The 21,675-nt window shown below is 41.2% G+C and overlaps 3 protein-coding genes across 4 annotated transcripts; 1 reads left to right on the forward strand and 2 right to left on the reverse strand.

Annotated features, from left to right (window-relative positions):
* Positions 1-1,134: 1,134 nt before the first annotated feature.
* HNRNPH2 (heterogeneous nuclear ribonucleoprotein H2) lies at positions 1,135-6,360 on the reverse strand. Its single transcript, XM_081126545.1, has 2 exons — positions 6,175-6,360; positions 1,135-2,746 (listed from the first exon to the last, which is right to left on the reverse strand). The coding sequence occupies exon 2, from the start codon at positions 2,691-2,693 to the stop codon at positions 1,344-1,346; it is 1,350 nt and encodes a 449-aa protein (XP_080982671.1). The 5' UTR covers positions 2,694-2,746; positions 6,175-6,360; the 3' UTR covers positions 1,135-1,343.
* A 55-nt stretch (positions 6,361-6,415) lies between these two features.
* GLA (galactosidase alpha) lies at positions 6,416-17,174 on the forward strand. 2 transcript variants are annotated; one of them, XM_081126546.1, is made up of 7 exons: positions 6,416-6,776; positions 10,487-10,661; positions 11,674-11,851; positions 12,421-12,512; positions 14,267-14,428; positions 14,640-14,837; positions 15,202-17,096. In XM_081126546.1, exons 1-7 carry the CDS (start codon positions 6,568-6,570, stop codon positions 15,463-15,465), a joined length of 1,278 nt encoding a protein of 425 aa, XP_080982672.1. In that variant the 5' UTR covers positions 6,416-6,567; the 3' UTR covers positions 15,466-17,096. The 2 variants fall into 2 exon arrangements, with proteins under 2 accessions (XP_080982672.1, XP_080982673.1); XM_081126547.1 differs by having other exon boundaries at positions 6,553-6,792; positions 15,202-17,174.
* RPL36A (ribosomal protein L36a) lies at positions 17,134-20,422 on the reverse strand. The gene is made up of 5 exons (XM_081126548.1): positions 20,351-20,422; positions 19,837-19,942; positions 19,557-19,624; positions 17,501-17,623; positions 17,134-17,200 (listed from the first exon to the last, which is right to left on the reverse strand). Exons 1-5 carry the CDS (start codon positions 20,351-20,353, stop codon positions 17,180-17,182), a joined length of 321 nt encoding a protein of 106 aa, XP_080982674.1. The 5' UTR covers positions 20,354-20,422; the 3' UTR covers positions 17,134-17,179.
* Positions 20,423-21,675: the final 1,253 nt, after the last annotated feature.

Consider the following 21,675-nt stretch of genomic DNA (forward strand, 5'->3'; position numbering starts at 1 on the left):
TCTTGATAAAGTAGTCTCTAGAGCAGCCCAATAGTCCCGTAGGCATGTTGATAATAAGTTTAGAAATAAACAGAAAGTTGCTCCACCAGAATATTAATCAAAGAAATACAAATTAAAATAGCAACAAGATACCATTTTTCAACTAACAAATTGGCCAAGATCAAAAATAATGTGCATCACTGAGAAGGCTATGGGGGTAAAATAAAACACACACATTCCTGATGGAAACACAAAGTACCATGATCTTTCCAGTAGTACAAATTAAAAGCTTCTAAAATCTGTGTACCTTTGATTCAGTACACTTTAAGGATTATATCTTACAAATAATGATATATGCAAGAATGTTTGAAGATGCTAATGTATGTTTATAATAATTTAAAAATTGAAAACTTCAACTTCAACAGCAGAGGACAGTGTAAAAGAAATAGCTCATATGACAGAACATAAAAATCAGGCTGTACAAGATTATTTTTCCAGTTTTTAAAAGGAAGATTTATTTAACAAGTTCACTTAGTACAATACATCTAATGGAAATCACAATACAAGGAAAGATTTAAATCAAAGCTTCAGAATTTTATACAAATGACATGACCCGACTCCTAAAGTATTGATTGGTGTTACATCTCAAAATTGTCCCAGATCTTAATAAAAAATAAAAGTGTACACTCACGTGCCTTACAGGATAGTAAACCAAAAAGCTAGAATTAACAAACATGCCAAATGTTTTCACTTTGAATCATAGACAGAGCTCCTATATTTGAGTTTTACAGAAAAGCATGTTTCTCAACATGCATCCAAGGTTTTCAATGTATTGTGGTATAAGAGCAACGTTTAACATAAGAGAAACTGCTTTAACCTAAATATGCTTACTGCTTAGGTACACTCCTACAACATAACTAACTTGAGGAAAGATGAAAATTGTTTTAACAGTTATGGTCAATATTGAACTGTTATTACATCCTAGATGAATGTTTCAGTGTTCAAAATTACTGAGCTTGAAGTTTGAAAACAATCCTAACTTCCATTTTACAGTAAGCATAAATCACAAGCCTGTAATGCGAAAATGTTAAACTTAACCTTTGTTTTCTTTAAAAAAAAAAAAAGAGAAAGAAAGAAAGAAAGGAAGGAAGAAAGAAAGAAAGAAAGAAAGAAAGAAAGAAAGAAAGAAAGAAAGAAAGAAAGAAAGAAAGAAAGAAAGAAAGAAAGAAACTGACCTAGAGTGATCAGAATCAGTATTTCCCATTTACCATATTGCATATGCTAGACAGCCCTCCCATTCTATTCAACTCCCATAAATGCACAGCTTTCAATTCTGTAGTAGCTGTTTAATGCTCCTTCTCTACCTATGCAAGGTTTGACTGATAGTCACTGGAGTTTTCCTGCAGAACTTGGTCATATCCACTCATACTGCTCTGACCACCATAACCACCTCCATAACCACCACTCAGCTGCTGGCTAGCAGGACCCCCATAACTAGACTGGTTGGATAAGCCCATCCCTCCCATCATTTGGCTACTATAAGCCCCACTACTTGCCCCTGCTGTAGAATTCAAAAAGAGTTCTACATAGCTGTGATCATAAGCCCCACCACTTGTTCCTGCAGTAGAATTCAAAAAGAGCTCCACATATCTGTGTTGCATATTAGCCTTGTCTTTTGCCATAGCTGCCACAGCATCTTCATGGGTAGCAAATTCAACATCTGCCTCACCAGTTACTCTGCCATCGGGTCCAATTTCAATGTGTACTCTCATGGGGTTAAGGGGTGAGAAAAAGTTGTAAATATCATTCTCAGTGGCTCTGTAAGGTAATCCCCTCATGTGTACACAGTGCCCGGTGGTGCTCTGGAAACTGGACCCACCATCTCCATATCTATGATCAGACATTCCTGAAAAACAGTAATTCAGGTCTCTTCCAAATCTATCAGACCCAAAGCCATACCCATCGTTATAACCACCATAATCATCATAGCCTCCATACCCTCCACCATAGGCACCCCGCCTCATCCTTTCAAACCCAGCCCCTCTGCCAATGCTATTGTACCCTCTGCCAGTCCCTGGCCTATCATAGGGACCTGGTCGCTGCATAGCCATGAGCTTTCGAGGGGGATCGTAGTGGGTTCGGACTTCAGCTCGGCTACTCTTAAAGATTTCAATGTACCTGTGCCCTATTCTTTCCTTGTGTTTCTTTAAGGCCTTTTCAGCTATCTCCTGTGAAGCAAACTGCACAAAGGCCTCCCCTGTGCTCCGCCCCTGGAAGTCCACAGGCAGTGTCATCCCATTTGGCACAATTTCCAACCCTGAAAAAAACTGAACAATCTCCTCCTTGCTACAGCCAAATGGGAGTCCTCTAAGGCGGACGAAGCCATCATTGGCAGTATCAGGACTATTCGGACCTGTATGCTTCAACACCCAATCCATTTCAACACTGTTGGACTTGAATACTTCAACGTATCTGTGTCCCATGGTTTCTCTGTCCTTCTTCAAAGCCAATTTCACTTCATCTTCCGATTCAAGTTCGACAAATGCTTCACCACTTGGTCTGCCTTCTCTGGTGTAGATGAAACGAATACCTGACGTGCCATTTTGGATTTTGCAATCAGAGAAGAAGCGCATCACTTCATCAGCAGAGCAGGACCAGGGCAGGCCCCTGACCTTCACCACGAAACCCTCCCTGCCTTCCGTGCTCAGCATCATGGTGACTGTTAGGCTCTTGGTGGCAAGTTCGGCTCAATGCAATTTCAGTGTAGCTGAAAAAAATTGGAACACTATTATCATGGAAAAATGTTCACAATACAGTACGAAAAAAAAGCAAACTATTAATACAAAATTCAAATACACTGACAGCTTCTTTGTAAGACTTTCACATAAACAAAATGACTGTACCAAATTTCTAATTCACTCAACAATTATATATTTGATACCTATTATGTGTTGGATATAATTAATGGTGGTTATTTCTGGGTAGTAGAATTATGGGAGCTTTTTGTTTCAGGAAATGTTTCCTTTGGAAATTTCTGTATGTTCTAAGATTTCTACATTGATCATATATAAACATCATAGTCAAAAGAAAAAGGAGTAAAATTACTAACAACAAAATCAGTGGAAGATTTCAACAAATTAAAAAATGGCTATATGAGTATATAAAAATGAAAACTTCATTACATCAAAAGATTTAACAGAATTAAAAGACAAACAATACAATTGAGAAGATACCTGCAACAAATGCATTAATACCCTTTTATAAAGAACTCACACAAATTAATAAAATCAGGGGAATATTAAGGCCTAAGAGATAAATGGAAAAAAGACATTATGGGGAATTCACATATTCATTTTACAGTTTTCAGGTGCCAGGTTCAGTACTTGGCTCTGGCATACAAAGACCAATAAGCCCAAAAAGGACTTATGGTCCTACAGGGGCACTCTGTCTTTACTAAAAACAAAAGGGCAAATAAACACATTATCTCTGCTATGACAGAATTCTGTGCAGGGTGAAAGGGTGGTATTAAAGCAGGGCATGGTTGGTCAATTCTATCAATTGGCACAGAATAGTTAAATGAAAACAGACTAACTGATTCAGGGATCCATACACAAATTTTAAAAATTATGATAGAGCATAAAATAGGAAAAGGCAAGGCAAGAGATAAGGCTGACAAGGTAGAGATCAGATCCCAAAGGTCTTATTTGACAGACAAACACTAAGGGCTTTTAACAGGGGAGTGAAGGGAGAAGAGTGAGGGGAGAAGGGAGTGAAGGGAAGGGACTGAGGGGATAGGAGGAGTTAGGAGAAGGGGATTGAGGGGAGAGGAGTGAGGGGAGGGAAGTGACATCTTCAGAACCCTTTGAGATAGACTGCCCTGAAAACAGTATAGCACTCAAACAGAGGGGGTTGAGGTGACACTAGCAAGATCAGTTAGAACCCTGATCTCCTAGAGATATGTTAAGGATTCACCTAAGGCAACAGCAGTTTAAAAAAGGGAGGAAAGATGTGATCTATGTATTCAAAGCAGTGGACTCTGTGGAACTTAATTAACAGATTAAATATAGCAGAATAGAGATCTGAGGATACAGGAGAGGAGTCTGGGAAATGCCCAAACCTCATCAATCGCCAGAAATGCACATTAAAACCAGAATTAATTGCCACTTTTCACCCATCAAGACAGTGAAAACTAAAGTGAGGATAAATCAATGCTGATATTCAGGGTTCACAAACACACCCAGAAGAGTGAAAGTTGGTACAGTATTTCTGGAAAGCATTTTGGAAATATGTATCATATCTTTTGGTACAATAAATCCACTCTAGGTTATGTGCCATGAGGAGGTGATCTGAAATTCAGACAAAGATTTATGGAGCTATATACTCATTGAAAGGTATTTTATTAAGAAAGAATATTACACTTAATTTAAAAAATTATAAAAATATTTAATTACATGAGAAATTACTTATGCTATAATCTTAAGTAACCCAAGATCACAGCTACTTTATAATCTCAACTACATAAAAAACATATTCTTCAACCCTGCTAGAACTCCTTCCAGAGGCTGGTCAACTGAAATACTCACAAATGTTCACTGAAGCACTGTTAGTAATTGCAGAAAATTAGAAACCTAACTATCCATCAATAGGGGGATAGTTGAATGAATTATACTTTATCCTTAAAGTGGAATGGTATGAAGCTGTTAAAAAAAGACCTGCCCTGACCTAGGATTTCCAAAATATATTAAATGAAAGAACATACATTGTATGACACTACTTATTTTAAAACATAAGCATGCATGTATATATGTTTGTACATGCATAGAGGAAGATCTGGAAGCATATAATACAAACTTTTTCTTGGAGAAAAGAACTAGAGGGTAGGAAAAGTGGAGTGGATTTTCACTTCTTATCCTATATACTACTACACAGGTTTAATTTTTTTTAAATCACTGTAACTGGAATTAAAAAACAATGTTAGCAAAAGTATATGCATGGGAAACGTGTCAAATGTTAACGGTGGTTTCTGAGTGGCAGATTTATGGCTTTTTAAATTTAATTTTTTAAATTTTGGTGCATTCTTAATTTCCTAGAGTAATTACTTTAATTCAGCAAAAATAAAAAAATGTTTGCTTTTCTGGGGTTTGGTATAGCAAATTTTATAAAAGCTTCTAATTTGGTATGTGGGTGGCTTATCTGACATGGTCTGGGAACGCTGGGCCTCTTGGAAAGTACAAAGTGTACTAACTGCCATAAAACTAGAGGATTCAATTAAACAAACACTAACTGCCCATTATGTGCCTTGCACACGGCATCTGCAGTGATTAACAGTCCTCCTATAAACCATCTTTAGATCTGAGCGATAGATTTCGGACTAGTTTTTTGCCTGTCTTAGCTCTTGGATGACCCACCCCATTTAATATCCCCGCAGCACTCTAGGCCTTAACACCTCTCTGTAGTGGCAGGAAAGTTCTGCTTCATTACTGTATCTCCCGGGAAGGCCACTAAGACTCCGTTGCCTGAAGTAAGAATCAGGATTCCACTCGTGAGTTAAGAATTTGTGTATTTATATGTGTGTTTATACACATACTTTTTATACACCATAATGCTGAATAGTTATCTCTGGGTGATGAATTGCGAGTTTTTTAAAAACTTGTTATTTTTCGAATGTTCAAAATTGAATAACTTGTTATAAGCTAAAAAAATAAATAAATAAATAAACGTTATTTAAATACTCAAGTCAGTAAAAACATTTATTGGGCGCCTCTGTTAAGCACGTAACATTTGCCTAGATGTGATTTTACATATAACACTGACTTGGTGCCTCTCCCTACAGACAATCAGGCAGTGGAGGCTGAGTCCCCGAAAGGATGGACGAGCGCTCAGACCACTAGTCTCAATGTTTTTTCTTTCTTAATCCACGGACGTGGTTTTCAAACGTTTTTAACCGAAAGGTTTCTCTTAAGGGTCCCCTGAGACCCGCTCACACAGCAAGATATACAAAACCCATACACAGTCACGAACGTCCACCATTTCCCCACCAGGCGCGGCGAAGGCGGCTTCCCGGCACTGAGATGGGGGAGTGGGGGGCGGGGGAGGAGAAAGCGAGGAGCGAAAAAGGAGAAGGGGGCCCGCGGACCCCGCTTTGGCCTTCATCATCGCCACCCCTGGGTCCCCAGTTCCCACCCACACACCAACCTCTAACGATGCCGGACGATGTACCTCCTTCCCTCCAAAGGCTATAGCGAGACGGTAGACGACGGCCAGAACTACTTCTGCTCACGTAAGCGAATGATCACGTGACCGCCTACGTCATGTGAGATCTCGGTCACGTGAGCACCTCTCCGCTTAAACTCTGATCACTGAGGTGCACACTTCCTTCTGGTATGGAAATAGGGCGGGTCAGCGTTAAGGAAGAAAGGGCATGATTGGTTGCGGTGCGTCTTACGTGAACTGATCATTGGTCCGCCTCTGGGGATAAACCGTCCCAGTTGCCTAAGAAACAATGACGTCATTACGTAACTTTCCAGTGATTGGCCCGCCCCTGAGGTTAAACTTAAAAGTCCATTTTACAGCGGAAATCTATTATGTATGGTTGCAGTGACGATGAGGCCGGCTAGCGGAGGTCCGCCGCTGGGCTGCTTGCTGGCGCTTCGCTTCCTGACCCTGGTTCTCTGGAACGTTCCCGGGGCCTGGGCCCTGGACAATGGCTTGGCCATGACCCCTACCATGGGCTGGCTGCACTGGGAGCGCTTCATGTGCAACACTGACTGCAACGAAGATCCGGATTCCTGTATCAGGTATCGGAGATATTGGGTACGCCCTTTCCTTCGCCTTTCCGTGTGTTTGGGGGTGGGAGGGGGGGTCTCAGAGGGAACCTTTGAGCCCGAGAGCCTCCCTACTGCTGCTGCTTTTCTATTCCTAGCGAGTTGCCCCGGATGGGGACTAGCCCTAAATTTTCTCTGTATGACCTCTCCTGGGGTGGGACACCTGCCAGCGGCCCGGGCTTCTCCAGCTTCTCTGTCACTGCGGGATTCCCCAGCTAGGGACTTTGTCCATTTACCATCCAGTTCCGTTCAGACCCTTCTTGTGAGCTGCTGCTCTGCCTCTGCTGGTACTAGCAGCGAGCACAGCTGCGGTGAGTGAGAGAGACAGAGTACTTTTCTTCTTTTTGGGTCACAGGGGTCCTTGACTGTAACTTGAGGGAGTTTAGAGGGACCATGGAGGCTGCAGTGTCCCCACCCTCTCGGCCTTGCGGGTGGCGTCTGGCTGAAAGGTTGACATGAAGGAACTTTGTACAGGCATACCTGGCTTTGTTGTACTTCGCTTGATTGCGCTTCGCAGATGTAATTTTGTTTTCTTAAACAAATTTAAAGCCCTATCTTCCACCAGCAACAAGAGAGAGAGAGAGAGAGAGAGACTCGCTTTATTGCGGTGGGGGAGAGAGAGAGAGAGAGAGAGAGAGAGAGAGAGAGAGAGAGAGAGAGACTCGCTCTATTGCAGTGGGGGGGAGAGACTCGCTTTATTGCGGTGGTCTGGAACCAAGCTCGCAATATCTCTGAGGTATGCCTGTATATGGAAGCCAAGGGTTGAGGGTTGTTTTGTTGGTTCACAAACTGGCCAGGACCAACCTGGGTGTAATCTGAAACCACCCCAGTAGAGGAGGCCTGGGAGAAACCCAAGACAGTGGTAGATCACTCCAGATTGGTAGGTGGCAGTTTTAATGAGCCGGGGAACTTACCTATGCAGCTTTTCTTGGGAGGCTACAAGAGGAATGAATAGTTTTCCACACCCGCCAGCGAAATAAAAGTTTGTACAGAAGCCTTAGCTGGGTTTAGTCACGTACAGGCGTACCTCAGAGATATTGCAGGTTTGGTTCAGATATCGCAATAAAGCGGGTCGCTGTTTTTGCTAATAGAGGGCCTTTGCCTTTAATTTGTTTGAAAACGCAACATGTGAGGTGCAATGAAGCGAAACACAACAAAGCGAGGTACGCCTGTATACTGTCCTGATAGTATGAACACATTTCTGTCTCAAGGCTGCATCCTTGGGGCAGCGTCTGGGAGCCGGGAAGGCAAGCAGAATGCACATTCCAAGGACAGGGGAGAGGGTGAGGAGCCTCCAGTTGTCAGGTCCCACTGGGAGGGTCAACGTCTTCTCACTCATCTTCCCCAACAAGGCTGGCTGGATAAGACAGATAGTGAACTACCTGATCCACACTTTCCGTGTCTGTAAATTGGGAATAACAACTCTTACCTCAGGGAGTTGACTCAGAAGGATCTGTAAAATAGGAGCTTTTTTTATATTTAAATTTTCAATTACAGCTAACACACAATATTATATTAGCTTCAGATTACAACACAGTGATTAGACTTTTATATAACTTAGGAAGTAATCACCCTGATAAACTAGTACCCATCTATCATATCAGTTTCTTTTTTTTAATGTTTGTTGGGGTGACAATGGGTTAATAACAGAGTAGTCCTTAAGCATAATAAAGACACCTGTGGTGCAGAGGCAGCTGTTACGGTACCTCCCAGTGCACGGAAGTTATTCCTATGAATGACTTTACAGTTTTATAGATAAAGTCAGGATGTTGGTCTTACATCACAGAATTAATTGACCTTCTAAGTTTCAGACTAAGCCTATTGTGACTCAGGGGTGAAGTGTGTAGCAGTTGTGCCCATCACATATTTCTTTTTTTGTCTTTTAATTTTTTTCTAAGTGGTGGTTGTCTTATTTTTGTATCTGATTATAAAACTAATGCATGATCAGTGCAAAAAAATTTTAGATAGTAAAGAAGAGTATAATGAAAATAAAGATTCCCCTCATTCTACCACCCAGAAATAATCATGGTTAAAATGTTAATATAAGGCCTTGGAATAGATTTTTAGTAAATCACACAGATTTCTTTTTCTCATTATTTCCAATAAAAATGAGCTCATGTTTGTGTTGTGAGTTAACAAGACTCTCCACTTTGCCTGCCTGCATTCAAATTCTAGCTCATTGTTACTTGGCCGTGTGACCTTGGGCAAATTAATTACCCTTCCTAAACGGAAGCAGAATGCCAGGCATAGAATAAGAGCTTCATAAATGCAAGTCGTATGTATATACCATAATTCATTTAAGCAAAATCCTGTGGATAGCTATTCAGGCTCTTCAGTTTTTCATTATTGTGAACAAAACTATACGTCATTGTACATCATCTGATTCTTTCCTTAGAAGTCTAATTACTAGGTCCAAGCATATGCTCGTTTTGTAACATATCAAACTATCCTCCCCAAAAGTTTTACAAATGCACATTCCCAACAACAGTGTATGAGAATGCCTGTTTCCCCACACCCTACACTGCATTTTTGTTATTCTTTTAAAACTTTGCCAATCCAGTAGGTGTTTTTATTTTCATTTATTTGATTCCTAATAAGGTTAGACACTTTTTCATTTGTTAAATTGGCTCTTTGCATGGTTTCTTTTATGGATTGCCTGTTTGTGTTAGTTCCCTATTTTTCTATTGCAATGCTTTTATTTTGGGGGGGAAGGGGGTTGTTTGCTTTTAGGATGGTTTTAGTTTTAGTTTTGCCTATCATATGTTGTAAATATGGTGGTTCTTGTTATATGTTGGTTTTGATAGTCATATATCAAGTATCAATTTTCCCTTTATTATTTCTGACTCTGGCATCATGCTGAGAAAGTCCTTTCCTACCTGAAGATAATAGTCACCTATATTTTCTACTAGTGTGTTTATGGATTTTTAAAATATTTAATGCATCTGGCCTTTATTCTCCTATAAAGAATGCCACATTTAATATTAACTAAACTCCATGGTACCAAATAGCTGGAAGGATCTCTTTCTAAACTTTCTCTTTAATTCCACTGATGAGTGTATTCTAATGTTACTGGTACTATACCAGCTTCATTTATCATTTGCAGAATGATCACATGTTTAATCTTTTAGGTGAACCTTTCAAAGCATGTTGCCAAGTTCCTTAAAAAGTCCTTTTGGGATTTGTGAAGGGTTTTATTAAATGCATAAAATTGTATAGGGAGTATTAGCTTCTTTTTAATATTGAATTTTCTTATCCAAGAGCAAAATAATATCTTAACTTTATCTCTAGGTATTTTAGGTTTTCCTGTTGCTTTTTTGGTTGCTCTTGGCGATGGTATCTTTTTCTCCAACTGGGTTATTGTTGATATCTAAGGAAGCTGTTGATTATGTTAACTTTGTAGTTTATAACTTGACTGAACTTTCTTCTTAGTTCTAATAGCCTTTTCAATTTCACACATTTCTCATTCCTGTTTTAATTGTTCAGGGTTCTTAGAGTAGAAGTATTAAGAGTGGAGGGGAAGGAGAAGAAAAGAGGCCCAGTCCATTTTAACTTACATTGGTTGTGATTACTACCCAACTATTCTTGCGTTGAAAAAAATTGGAAGCCCCAAGATGCCTAACAAATAGGAAGTACCCAAGCATTTGTTTAATGACTTTTAATGATTCTTGGAATTTCTCTTTCAGTGAGAAGCTCTTCATGCAAATGGCAGATCTCATGGACTCAGATGGCTGGAAGGAAGTAGGGTATGAGTACCTCTGCATTGATGACTGTTGGATGGCACCCGAAAGAGACTCAAAAGGCAGACTTCAGGCAGACCCTATACGCTTTCCTAGTGGGATCCGCCACCTAGCTAATTATGTGAGTTTATAGATAATTTTCTTTTTCACTCAGGAGACTAAACACTTCTGTATGGAAGCTTATTAAAAAACACTTAAAATAGCTGCCATTATCTGAACATTGAATTGTAAGGCTTATCACGTGGACTTTTCATCCCATCAGCAGACAGATGTTTTGCAATAGCTCTTGAGGCCCATCTTGGGTAAGTTTTCCTTTTGCTGAAACAGCCAAATTCTCTGGGAAGAGAAAGGAACTTGGTTCTTGACATATGTGTGCATATATTTCCATATAAGCTTTGAGTAGTATTGCAATTGTACTATAAACTAGAATTTTAGAAGATAGAAGGAATACGTGCTGGAGATTATTAAGAGAGATAGGGCCAAACATTAGTTAAAGGCAATGAAGACATTTTATTCAGTACTGTTGCATTAAGGGAAGGAGCCAAGCTCAATTCTGAATCTAACAAAGACGAGTAGGGATTTACAGCCAATAAGCAGATTGAGAGGGTCAGTGGATGGAAAATTACTAAGAGGAAGCATCAAGGGGAGGAGGATTCTTGCCAAGGTCAAGGACTTAGACATCGAGAGTGGAAGATGAGGAACTTGATCGTATATCAAGAGTGGGAGGAAGAGTTAGCAGGATTCTTGCTAAAAGTGGATACCAAAGGCCAAGGTTGAGGCCTACTTGAGGGCTCAGAGGAGCCCAACCAAGGTTTGGTCAAGGAGTCTATCCAGATAAATTTATCATTGCCCTGGAAAGGTAACTTTTAGGTTCCCATCATAAAAGATTAGAGTGGCTGATAGCTTTCTCTTCAGTTCTGTGCTATAGCTTACATGTGGAGTTTGAACTCAGCAGAATTGGAGAATTTGCTGTTTGTCTCCCAAGAAATTCATCTGGATAGTTTTGGGGACTTATGAAAAAAATGCTCCCAATACCTGGTGAAGTATGCATCTCTCATCCCACAGCCTGGAATGGTTCTTTTTTTGCTTCATAATTACGCTTCTATTGTGGTGACTCTTTCCTCTCATTTCAGGTCCATAGCAAAGGACTGAAGCTAGGGATTTATGCAGATGTTGGGAAAAAAACCTGTGCAGGCTACCCTGGGAGTTTGGGATACTATGACATTGATGCCAAGACCTTTGCTGCCTGGGGAGTAGACCTGCTAAAATTTGATGGTTGTTACTGTGACAGTGTGGAACAGTTGGCAAATGGTATGTTTCATTCAAGAGATTTAGCCATGAGCAAAGAGAAGAACTTTGAGGCCAAGGTAACTGATCATCCACAGAACTAATCTTCCCATTTTAAGTACCCAGTCACAATACTGGAAATAATTATTCTCAATATGCCAGAGCGCCTACCTCTTCACTTTCAGTTTGACCATGCACTCATTCATTCATGCAATGTAAAATCTATGCCTGCCTAACCACGGCTAATACTGTGCACTTTTAATTCAAGAAGGCTCTGGAGTTAATTACAAATAGAAATTCTAACTCTGCATAACATCATTTGGGAAAGCATCTAGAATGTCAACCAGTCATAAAGGGGCATCTTCTGCCTGCCTTTCCCCAATATATGCACCATCCCGCACTACATCTTCAGAACAATGTCAGCAGTCTGGGAATTACTAGACACAATTTCAGCGCAGAGCAGCTAGCTACCTGTCTCTGCTGCTGGTTTAAAATAAAAGCATGGCCCTTTCAGGCAACCTCTTTTTAAACTGTACAGCCCCCATTGGAAATTCCCTTCTTCCCCTTATTTTACCCATTGTTTTCTCATACAGGTTATAAGAATATGTCCTTGGCCCTGAACAATACCGGCAGAAGCATTGTGTACTCCTGTGAGTGGCCCATGTATATGTGGCCCTTTCATAAGGTGAGCTAGCGAGTCCAGAATCCAGTAGAGCCTTGGTGATAGATTTTCAGGACTTGAGAACAAAGGTCTCCTTCAAAGTTCCACCTTACTTAACAGTCTCATCCTACCATCTCTCCCAGGATCCAACCACTTCTTACCATCCCCACTACTCTAATTGGAGTCTAAGCTACCACCACTTGGGAAGTCAGTCATCTTTGATTCTTCCCTTTTTCTCAGCTTCACAACCTATCCATCAGCAATCCTGTCAGTACTATCTACAAAATAAATCCGGCATCAGCCCATTTCTTTCCATCTCTGCTGCATCTATCTTGGTCTTTCAAGCCACCATAATCTCGCAATAGCCTGATCTACTTTCCACTCTCCAGCTACCCCCATCCATTTTCCAAGCAGCGCCAGAGTGTCCTTGCTAAAATGTAAATGGAATCACATCACTCCTCTGTTTAAAACCCTTAACTGGCTTCCCATTGCACTTGGAATACAATTAAACTCCACTGATCTGGCCCTCGCCCACCTCTCCAACCTCATTTCCCATCACTCTTGCCTTCACTGCACTGGTGTTCTTCTGTCCCTCAAACACTCCACACCTATTGCTGCCTCAGGGCCTATTGTATTGCTCTTTGTTTTCTGCTTGGTATGGTCTTCCCCAAGATTTCTTAGCTTCTTAACATTGAGTTCTCAGACCAGATACCACATACTCAGACTGGTCTCCTCTAACTACTCTAAAATAGCACTGTATCCTGCCCTGGCAGGGTGGCTCAGTTGGTTGAAGCATTGTCCCATACACCAAAAGGTTGTGGGTTTGATTCCCAGTCTGGGCACATATCTAAGTTGCAGGTTCAATCCCTGCCCCACAGGAGGCAACTGATCAATGTTTCTCTGTCTTTGTCTCTCTTTCTCCCCCTTCCTCTCTCTCTGTCTCTCCCTCTCTAAAATCAATGGAAACCTATCCTTGGGTGAGGATTTAAAAAAAAAAAAAAAAGGTATTTGTAAAAAAAAAACCAGCACTCCATCCATTTATTCTGTATCACATTAACCGGTTTAGTTTCCATCTAAGACCTTATCACTATATGGAATTATGTGTTGACTGGCTTATTGTCTGTCTCCCCCCACTAGAATGTAAGCTCCAGGAGGGCAGGGACATTGTCTGACTTTATCACTATATCACTAGCATATGGTAAGTGCTGAATAATTATTTATAGAATGAATCCCTGTTATTCCTTTCTAATCTGTAGAATAATCTTCACCTCTTTCTCAACATCTTAAACCTTGGATATCCCATGTGCCTGTTTACAAACTTTTACTTATCCTATTAACAAATTATATGCCTAGGATTCAGATCCGTATCATATTTGATGAGTTCTATGTTATTTTGCAGCTGTTTTATTAACATCATTTGTTATTTCTGATTATAAGAGCAATACATGTTCATTTTAGAAGTTTAAAAATATAGTGAGGTGTGAAAAAAAGCTGAATCCTCCATAATCCCAGTACCTAGTTCCTGTTTGGTAAATTTCCAGCATAAACATTGTTTAAGCCATTTTAAGTGGAGATTTTAAGTTATATCGCCTACTTCTGAAGCAAAGTTCTTACAATGAAATTCCATTATAATAAAGATTTATGTCTCCTCATGGCGACCTTTAAGCTGTAAACTAAAGAGAAGGCTTTAAGTGCTTCCTTTAAACTTGACTATTTTTCTCTCACAGGAACGTTAGTAGAATGCAAGCAGAAGAGTTACAGTATCTCTGTTTTCACAGCCCAATTATACAGAAATCCGACAGTACTGCAATCACTGGAGAAATTTTGGAGACATTTATGATTCTTGGGAAAGTGTAAAGAGTATCTTGAGGTGGACATCTTCTATCCAGAAGACACTTGTTAGTGCCGCAGGACCAGGGGGTTGGAATGACCCAGATATGGTAAGAACCTGAGCCCTCCGTTCAAACCCCTGCAGTGGGCCTGTTTCCTACTTGACATTCAAGGTAAATTGAAAAGGAATGTTCCTTGGAGCAGGCTTTATGTGAGAGTACTCAGAGTAGGGTGCCATGGGAAGTGGCTTCTGTGTCTAGGCAACTTTAAGACTGTTTTTGTCTTCTCTCATTTGAATTCTAATTGCACTCTTTGTCCCAGTTAGTGATTGGCAACTTTGGCCTCAGCTGGGATCAGCAGATAACTCAGATGGCCCTCTGGGCTATCATGGCAGCTCCATTACTCATGTCCAATGACCTCCGACAAATCAGCCTTCAAGCCAAAACCCTCCTCCAGAATAAGGATGTAATTGCCATCAACCAGGACCCCTTGGGCAAGCAGGGGTACCTACTTAGAGAGGTATAGTAAATAATATTCTATGGGAGGAAATAGGCATTAGCCAGGAACACATTTTCCTGCCTTCTAGTTTAAAATGCATCCAAATGTTTGGGGGGTGTATTTTAAGATGGCTTTATAGCCAAGTGCCAAGTTTGTCTTGGGACTAAATCTGTTACATATGAAGATATATGCACTGGTCTTTTGAGAATATATTTTCTAATCTTGATATAATCAGCAATGAAGTTTTTTGTTAGAATCATTCCTTTAGTTCCCAAACATGCTACACGGAAGTGTTTGATAGTTCTGACAGTAAGACTGCCTGCCACAAAGCAGCATATTGCTAGTTACCAAGCTATCACACCTGTTTTCTTGGCTTACTTTTCAGGAAGACAACATTGAGGTGTGGGAACGCCCTCTCTCAAACTTAGCCTGGGCTGTGGCTGTGGTAAACCTGCAGGAGATTGGTGGACCTCGTTCTTACACAATCAATGTTGCTTCCCTGGGTCAAGGGCTGGCCTGTAATCCTGCTTGTCTTGTCATGGAGCTGCTCCCTGTGAAGACAAAACTTGGGTTTTATGAATGGACTTCATGTTTAAAAACTCGAGTAAATCCCACCGGTACTGTTTTGCTTCGGCTAGAAAGAAACTAGATTACATTGTAAAGCTTCCTGAGAATTTATTGAATTTGTAAGGAAAGGATAGAGAAACATCGAGCTGTTTTTCCACTCATTTATGCACTTATTGGTTAATTCTTGTATGTGCTCTGACCAGGGATCAAACCCACAACCTTGGCTTAGCTGGATGATGCTCTAGCCAACTGAGCTACCCAGCCAGGGCAAAAAAGCTTCCTTAAAAACTTGCATATTGTTGCGACTACCACACTTCTGTCCTTTTCTTCCATTCTCACTTCAGCTGTTCTTATTTCCCTGAATAAAATTTCACTACAGCCTGGCCGGGTGTGGCTCAGCAGTTGAGCGTCGACCTGGGATCCAGGTGATCTGGGTTCAATTCCTGGTCAGGGCACAGGCCCAGGTTGAAGGCTCCATCCCCGATAGGGGGCGTGCAGGAGGCAGCCAATCAATGTTCCTCTCACGTTTCTCTCCTCCCTTCCTCTAGAAATCAATAAAAAATATATATATTTTTAATTTCACTACAAAAACCAACAGGGCTCAAAAGGCCCACTCAAAGTATGTCTGTTTGAACAACTCCTTTGCCTGTCAGGTGATTACCAGTTATTTTCAATAAAATTGGAAGACTGCCCTGGCCAATGTGGCTCGGTTGGCACATCATCCCTTATACCAAAGAGGTTGCAGGTTCGATTCCCAGTCAGGGCACCGATGGAAGGCAAACAATTGATTTTCTGTCTCCCTTCCCCACTCTAGGGTCAGTGAGTATATCCTTTGGTGAGGATTAAAAAAAAATTGGATGACTAATCATTGTCAGCTGATAAAAATTGCAGTGAAATTGGTAAACCGTGTCTCAATCATCCAGATAAACAGATTTTGAAAGCAAATTGCTCCATCTCACTGAGATGCACTTCCAGTTACCAGAATATGTAGCAAATTTACTTCGCCATCCAGTTTTGCTGCACAAGTATGAAGAGTTGAACATCAGTAAGAATGAAGTATGTAGAACAGTATACAAAGATAAAAGGGATATGAACTTGAAAGTATTAGGCATTTTAAAAATGGATTATCACTGCTGGATTCCATTGAGGATTTTCATTCACTAGAAATTATTATATCTTTTGCATCATGAATTTGTCTACTAAATTTGAGGGTGATGTCAAAATGTTTAGGTGGTATGAGTAGTCTGAAGACATGTAATACATATAGTATGTTAGTGTCTAGAGAACAGGGCCCACATTCCCTATGGGAAGCAACCAGTTTTTTTCCCTTTCCCTGTCCCTCTCTGAAAATTAAAAACATAGCCTCATGTGAGGGTTTAAAAAAAAATTTCAAAATAAATGACTGAAGCACAAAGGTATGTGAAACAAATTATTTCACTCTTGGTAAGCTTTGCATTCACTGTGGATATAATCGTTACTGAGCTCACCCTGTTTGAGAGGTTCAGATCTCTGCTTATGTTCCACGATAACCAGTAATCCTTACTTCATAACAGCAAAAGGGATCCCGTGAAGCCTCAAGTGATTGAAGTGCTAGACCAAACCATTCACAACATCTGATTTGAGTTCAACCAAATTCAATCCAAATAGAGTCAAGTACCCGAAAAGAACCATTTAAGCATAAAATTTCCCTCGTGGAACACTAGTTTACTTCCCTCCCGAATGGACCAATTGCAACCACATGAAACGAACATATTTTCAAAGGTTTTATTGTCACATAATAAAACAAAATATGAAACTTAGAACTGGATCACTTGGCCCTGTAATAGAAAAGAAAAAAAAAAAAGTAAGTTTTTGCATCTTGCATAGAACTTCTATTCCATCAAAAACAGTGTCTATTCCTTAAGAGATCACCATCCTTTATTGTGGTCTCCTTCTCCCCTTCCTACTCATGCCAAACACACTACCAAAAACCTTACACCTTCAGCTATGGATCAAGTATTTTAAGAGGACTGCCCCTATCTTGATGCCACAATAAACAAGTGGGCAGAAATATTCACCTCTCCAAATATAATAAAGCTACATAGAAAAGATGGCACCTTCCACCCCAAATTGTGTACCTTTCTCTTCTTATCTCCTCCCAGTTCAAAATGCTTGCATCTCTTAATAGCCAGCATTCTCTTAGATCTGCAGTTGGGCTCAACACATTCGAGTCTCAGCACAATCTTCTTTGTAGTTTTAGCCTGGAAAAAAGTGATATGCCTCATAAATCACTGCAGAAAATCTTCAAAAATATGACTATGTTGGGTTAAGTACTACTGTAAAGCAAAGCTTTGCAAACAACAGAGTTGTGACAATTTGTCTTTAGCCTTGGGGAGAAAACAAATGTGAAAAATAGTGAATTTAAGAGAGAATGTAGCCCAGCCGGGCGTGGCTCAGCGGTTGAGCGTCGACCTAGGATCCAGGCGATCGGGGTTCGATTCTCGGTCAGGGTACATGCCCAGTTGCGGGCTCGATCAATGACTCTCTCATCATTGACGTTTCTCTCTCTCTCTGAAATCAACAAAGATATATTTAAAAAAAAGAGAGAATGTAATAGCAAAGGTGGCAGGTTATCTAACTGCCATCAAGTTATCCATTCACATCACACATCTTAGAGGGCTTATCAAATAAGCACTCATAATGCCACCTTTAACTTGTGCCTGTTCAGCAGCTTTACATAGTTAAGTATTCCACACAACCAAAATTGGGTCATCCAAATCCATGCACTATGAAATACACAACTTTTGCAATTCTTTAAATAGGATTAAGCACTGTTACTTAAGATCTATCAATTCTCTGGAGACTACCTACAATTACATATACAATTTGTGTATTCAACTGTTACTTAACTCAAGGTACACACCCCATGAATACCCAACATTTTAAGCCTGCTCCTGTAGTCAGAATTCTACTGCTGCTAGTTTGCAGTTCTCAAAAAACCCAAAACCTAGCTAGAACTTCATCTTCTAAACAAGTTACCTGAATGTGAAAAGGCAATCATTCCTTTCATCACTTTGAGATCAAATCATTTATGCACCTAAATGAACACTAAAGTCATTACTTAATACTTTCTGGAACCGGGCTAAATGAAGAGCGAAGTTCCAAAAGAAACAATGTTCGTGGGAATGCTGTTCTAGGCACCCTGCACTTTAAGGAGCAGCCAAATCACCTGGGGTAAAAACAAACACATTCACCCTGAGAATGGCAGAATTCAGGTGGCCAGTGGGAGGTCTAAATGGCGATTTTAAAGGTTTATGACTTCACAAGATAGGTAGCAGACTGATTGAGGGCTTCTGAGCTGAGAAGCAAAATTAAGATAACAATTCTTCCCCTAGCTGGTTTGGCTCAGTGGTTAGAGCATCGGTCTGTGGACCAAAGGGTCCCAGGTTCGATTCTGGCCAAGGGCACATACTTGTTGGCTCCATCCCAGGCCCCCGGTCAGGGCACGTGTGGAAGGCAGCCAATCAATGTGTCTCTTTCACATCGATGTTTCTCTCTCTCTCTCTCTTCCCCCCTTACACTCTCTCTGAAAAGCAATGGAAAAAATATCCTCAGGTGAGGATAAAAAAAAAACAAACACCAAAAACAATTTTTACTGCCAGCCAGCAGGCGCTGAAGATTCAGTAGGATATGATGACAGAAACAGGGCAAAGGGTTTACTGGTGTAAAACTTCAGTCCTTAGAGGGGCAGGGAACATTCCTTAACTTGATGTTTGCCTCTTCAAAAAAGGGAAGGACAAGAAATATAAACACTGCAGCCCTGGCTGGGTCAGTTGGTTAAAGCATGGTCGGGAAGATAATGCCAAGGTCAGGTTGGATCCCCAGTTAGGGCGCACACAAGTATCAGTCAATGAATGCATAAATAAATGGAACAAATCGATGTTTATCCCCCTCTCTCAAATGAAGTATATTTATACACTGCAATGGTGCAGTATTGTAGACTAAAATCAAACCTAGGTGGTTGTACTCCCAGTTCCACTGCCTACTAGGTATGTCACTACAGGTGACTTAAGATAACTTTGCTGAAACTATGAAAACACAATACCTGTATTGTAGAGGTGTGTGGGCAAACAGCAAATGCAAGGTCTTCATTACAATCAGTGGGAAACATGTCAAAAAGTAATTACTACTCACCTTTTTGCGGAAAATCGGCTTAGTCTGTCCACCATAGCCACTCTGCTTCCTGTCATAACGTCGCTTTCCTGAGAGAAAATACTGTATTTGTTACAGCGTACCAAAGACAATAAATAACAAGTCACAGAGAAAAGTCTTCTTACGGTTTTATCTTTGGGTTTCCAGAAAAAATACCCATGCCCAAGCGGTGGGGTAGGGGGCGTCTAGGCTTGTGTGTTTACACTACTACACAGATGCCACATTCAAACCAAATCCCACACCATACAACAGACCATCTTACCCTGCGCATACAGAGAATCCTTGCCCTTCTTGTACTGTGTTACTTTGTGGGGCTGATGCTTGCCACACTTCTTACAGAAAGTCCGGCGGGTTTTAGGGACGTTCACCTAGTAAACAAACCGTTCAGACCGTGCAGTGTTATCATATACCAATAGCACAATGGCGACCCGGTTCGCACTAAGGCAGCCCACGAGAACTCTATTCTCAGACCCGCCGCTAACACATCTCTCACTAGAAGGTGGTCTAGTCCCACGTGCTTAATGGACAGCAGCCTCCGACGAGCCCCAAACTGGAAAGAGGGCATATTCGCTCCACCCCGGGCTGAGTTTTACGTCTTTGATCCCATCACTTTAATCCCTGACCCCGAAGCCAGGCCCTTCGGAATCGATCCCGGCAACACCGCGTCTCATTGGTACGAGTCCACACAGGGGCCTGGACCCACCCCGGGACGGCACCGTGGACGAGGGAGGGAAGATTAGACTGGATGTTACCTTACCCCAACCCCAAAGTCCTACCATGTTTGCGAGAGCGCTATCGGCACGGAAAGGAAGACGTAAGGCCGGAAGCGGAAGTATATAGGAGGTTCCTGGTCGCGCTTCCTCATGGGAGTTCTTGCGAGCGACCATAGAGTCTAAGGCTCTGGGCTCAGCGCCGTCTGGCGGCTGAGAGGACTCCGCTCGGACCAGCGGACGGGAGCTTCCGGAAGGGCCCTGCCCAAGACTTCCTCCCGGCCCCTAGCTTTGCGACTTTTCCTCACTTTTGGCAGACGAAGAGTCGGTGCAGCTTTAAGTGAAGGAAGCAGTTCTCCTACAGACACTCTGGCCTCCATCTCCCTATCCGCGATGGAAGCCAGGACTGGGGTCAAGTGGAGGGGCCCTTCACCTGCGTGTTCTATTCCTGTTCCACCTCAGGGACACTGGGACCATCTTTTGCAGCCAGCTTCTGGTTCACTGAGGGCTTGGAGGGAACCAATGCTCTAGTTCATCTCTCACATGGCCAGTTCATATGTGTTGGGCACAATAATCAAATAATCATGCTCATAAGTGTATAATTACAAACTAAGTACTTTAAAAAAAAAAAAAAGAAAGAAAGAAACAATGATCAGCATTTAAAGCAGCCCCTTTTTGTTGAGGGAGCAAGCTGGCTGCTCTAGGTTCTGAAAAGCGAAGACTAAATTATTCAGCTCCTGCAATAGCAATAATCAAGTCAAGAGGTAGAAAGTGTGCAGCAGTTCTTCCTTTCCTTGTATACCTGTATGAACAAAAAAGGGGCAATATACTAAACCTGGCAAGTTCAGGGGGAGGATTGCATGGCAAAGCCTAACAAACTTGATGACTAAAAGTAACCACAGGGTGGTCTGAACATAATTCCTAACTGGACTACTTCAAGTTGGGGGAAATGTTCAAAATACTATTACCTGGTTTCTTTGGAGACTTTCTTCTTCCCCAGTGGCCCACCGATGGTATCACTCCAAGTCTCAATAGTCTGGCTGTGTTATATTCTCTCTCCCTTTGTTTTTTTCACATGCGCACTAGGGTTTTATTTTAGTCTCAGGTAGAGTTAACTGCAATCAGATTGTTGTAAGATTTATCTGAGTAACAGTTGCTAATTTGGGATTGGTTAAATGCTATGCTACTGGTTGAGTCTGGCTGAATTAGAATGACATTTCCTACTAATGTCTGCAGTCTATTTTGGGTCTTTGCTAAACTTCCTAAATGGCTTCCAGGGTCTCCTTTCAATGCATTCCTAAGGGGTCCTTGGAAACATTGCTACCCATTTCCAGCTTCTCTGCATCTTATCTGACAGGACAGAATAATTGGGTATATGTTCACCTTTAGGG

Source organism: Miniopterus schreibersii (assembly GCF_964146895.1).
Source record: "Miniopterus schreibersii genome assembly, chromosome: X".
In the NCBI taxonomy this organism is placed as follows: domain Eukaryota; kingdom Metazoa; phylum Chordata; class Mammalia; order Chiroptera; family Miniopteridae; genus Miniopterus; species Miniopterus schreibersii.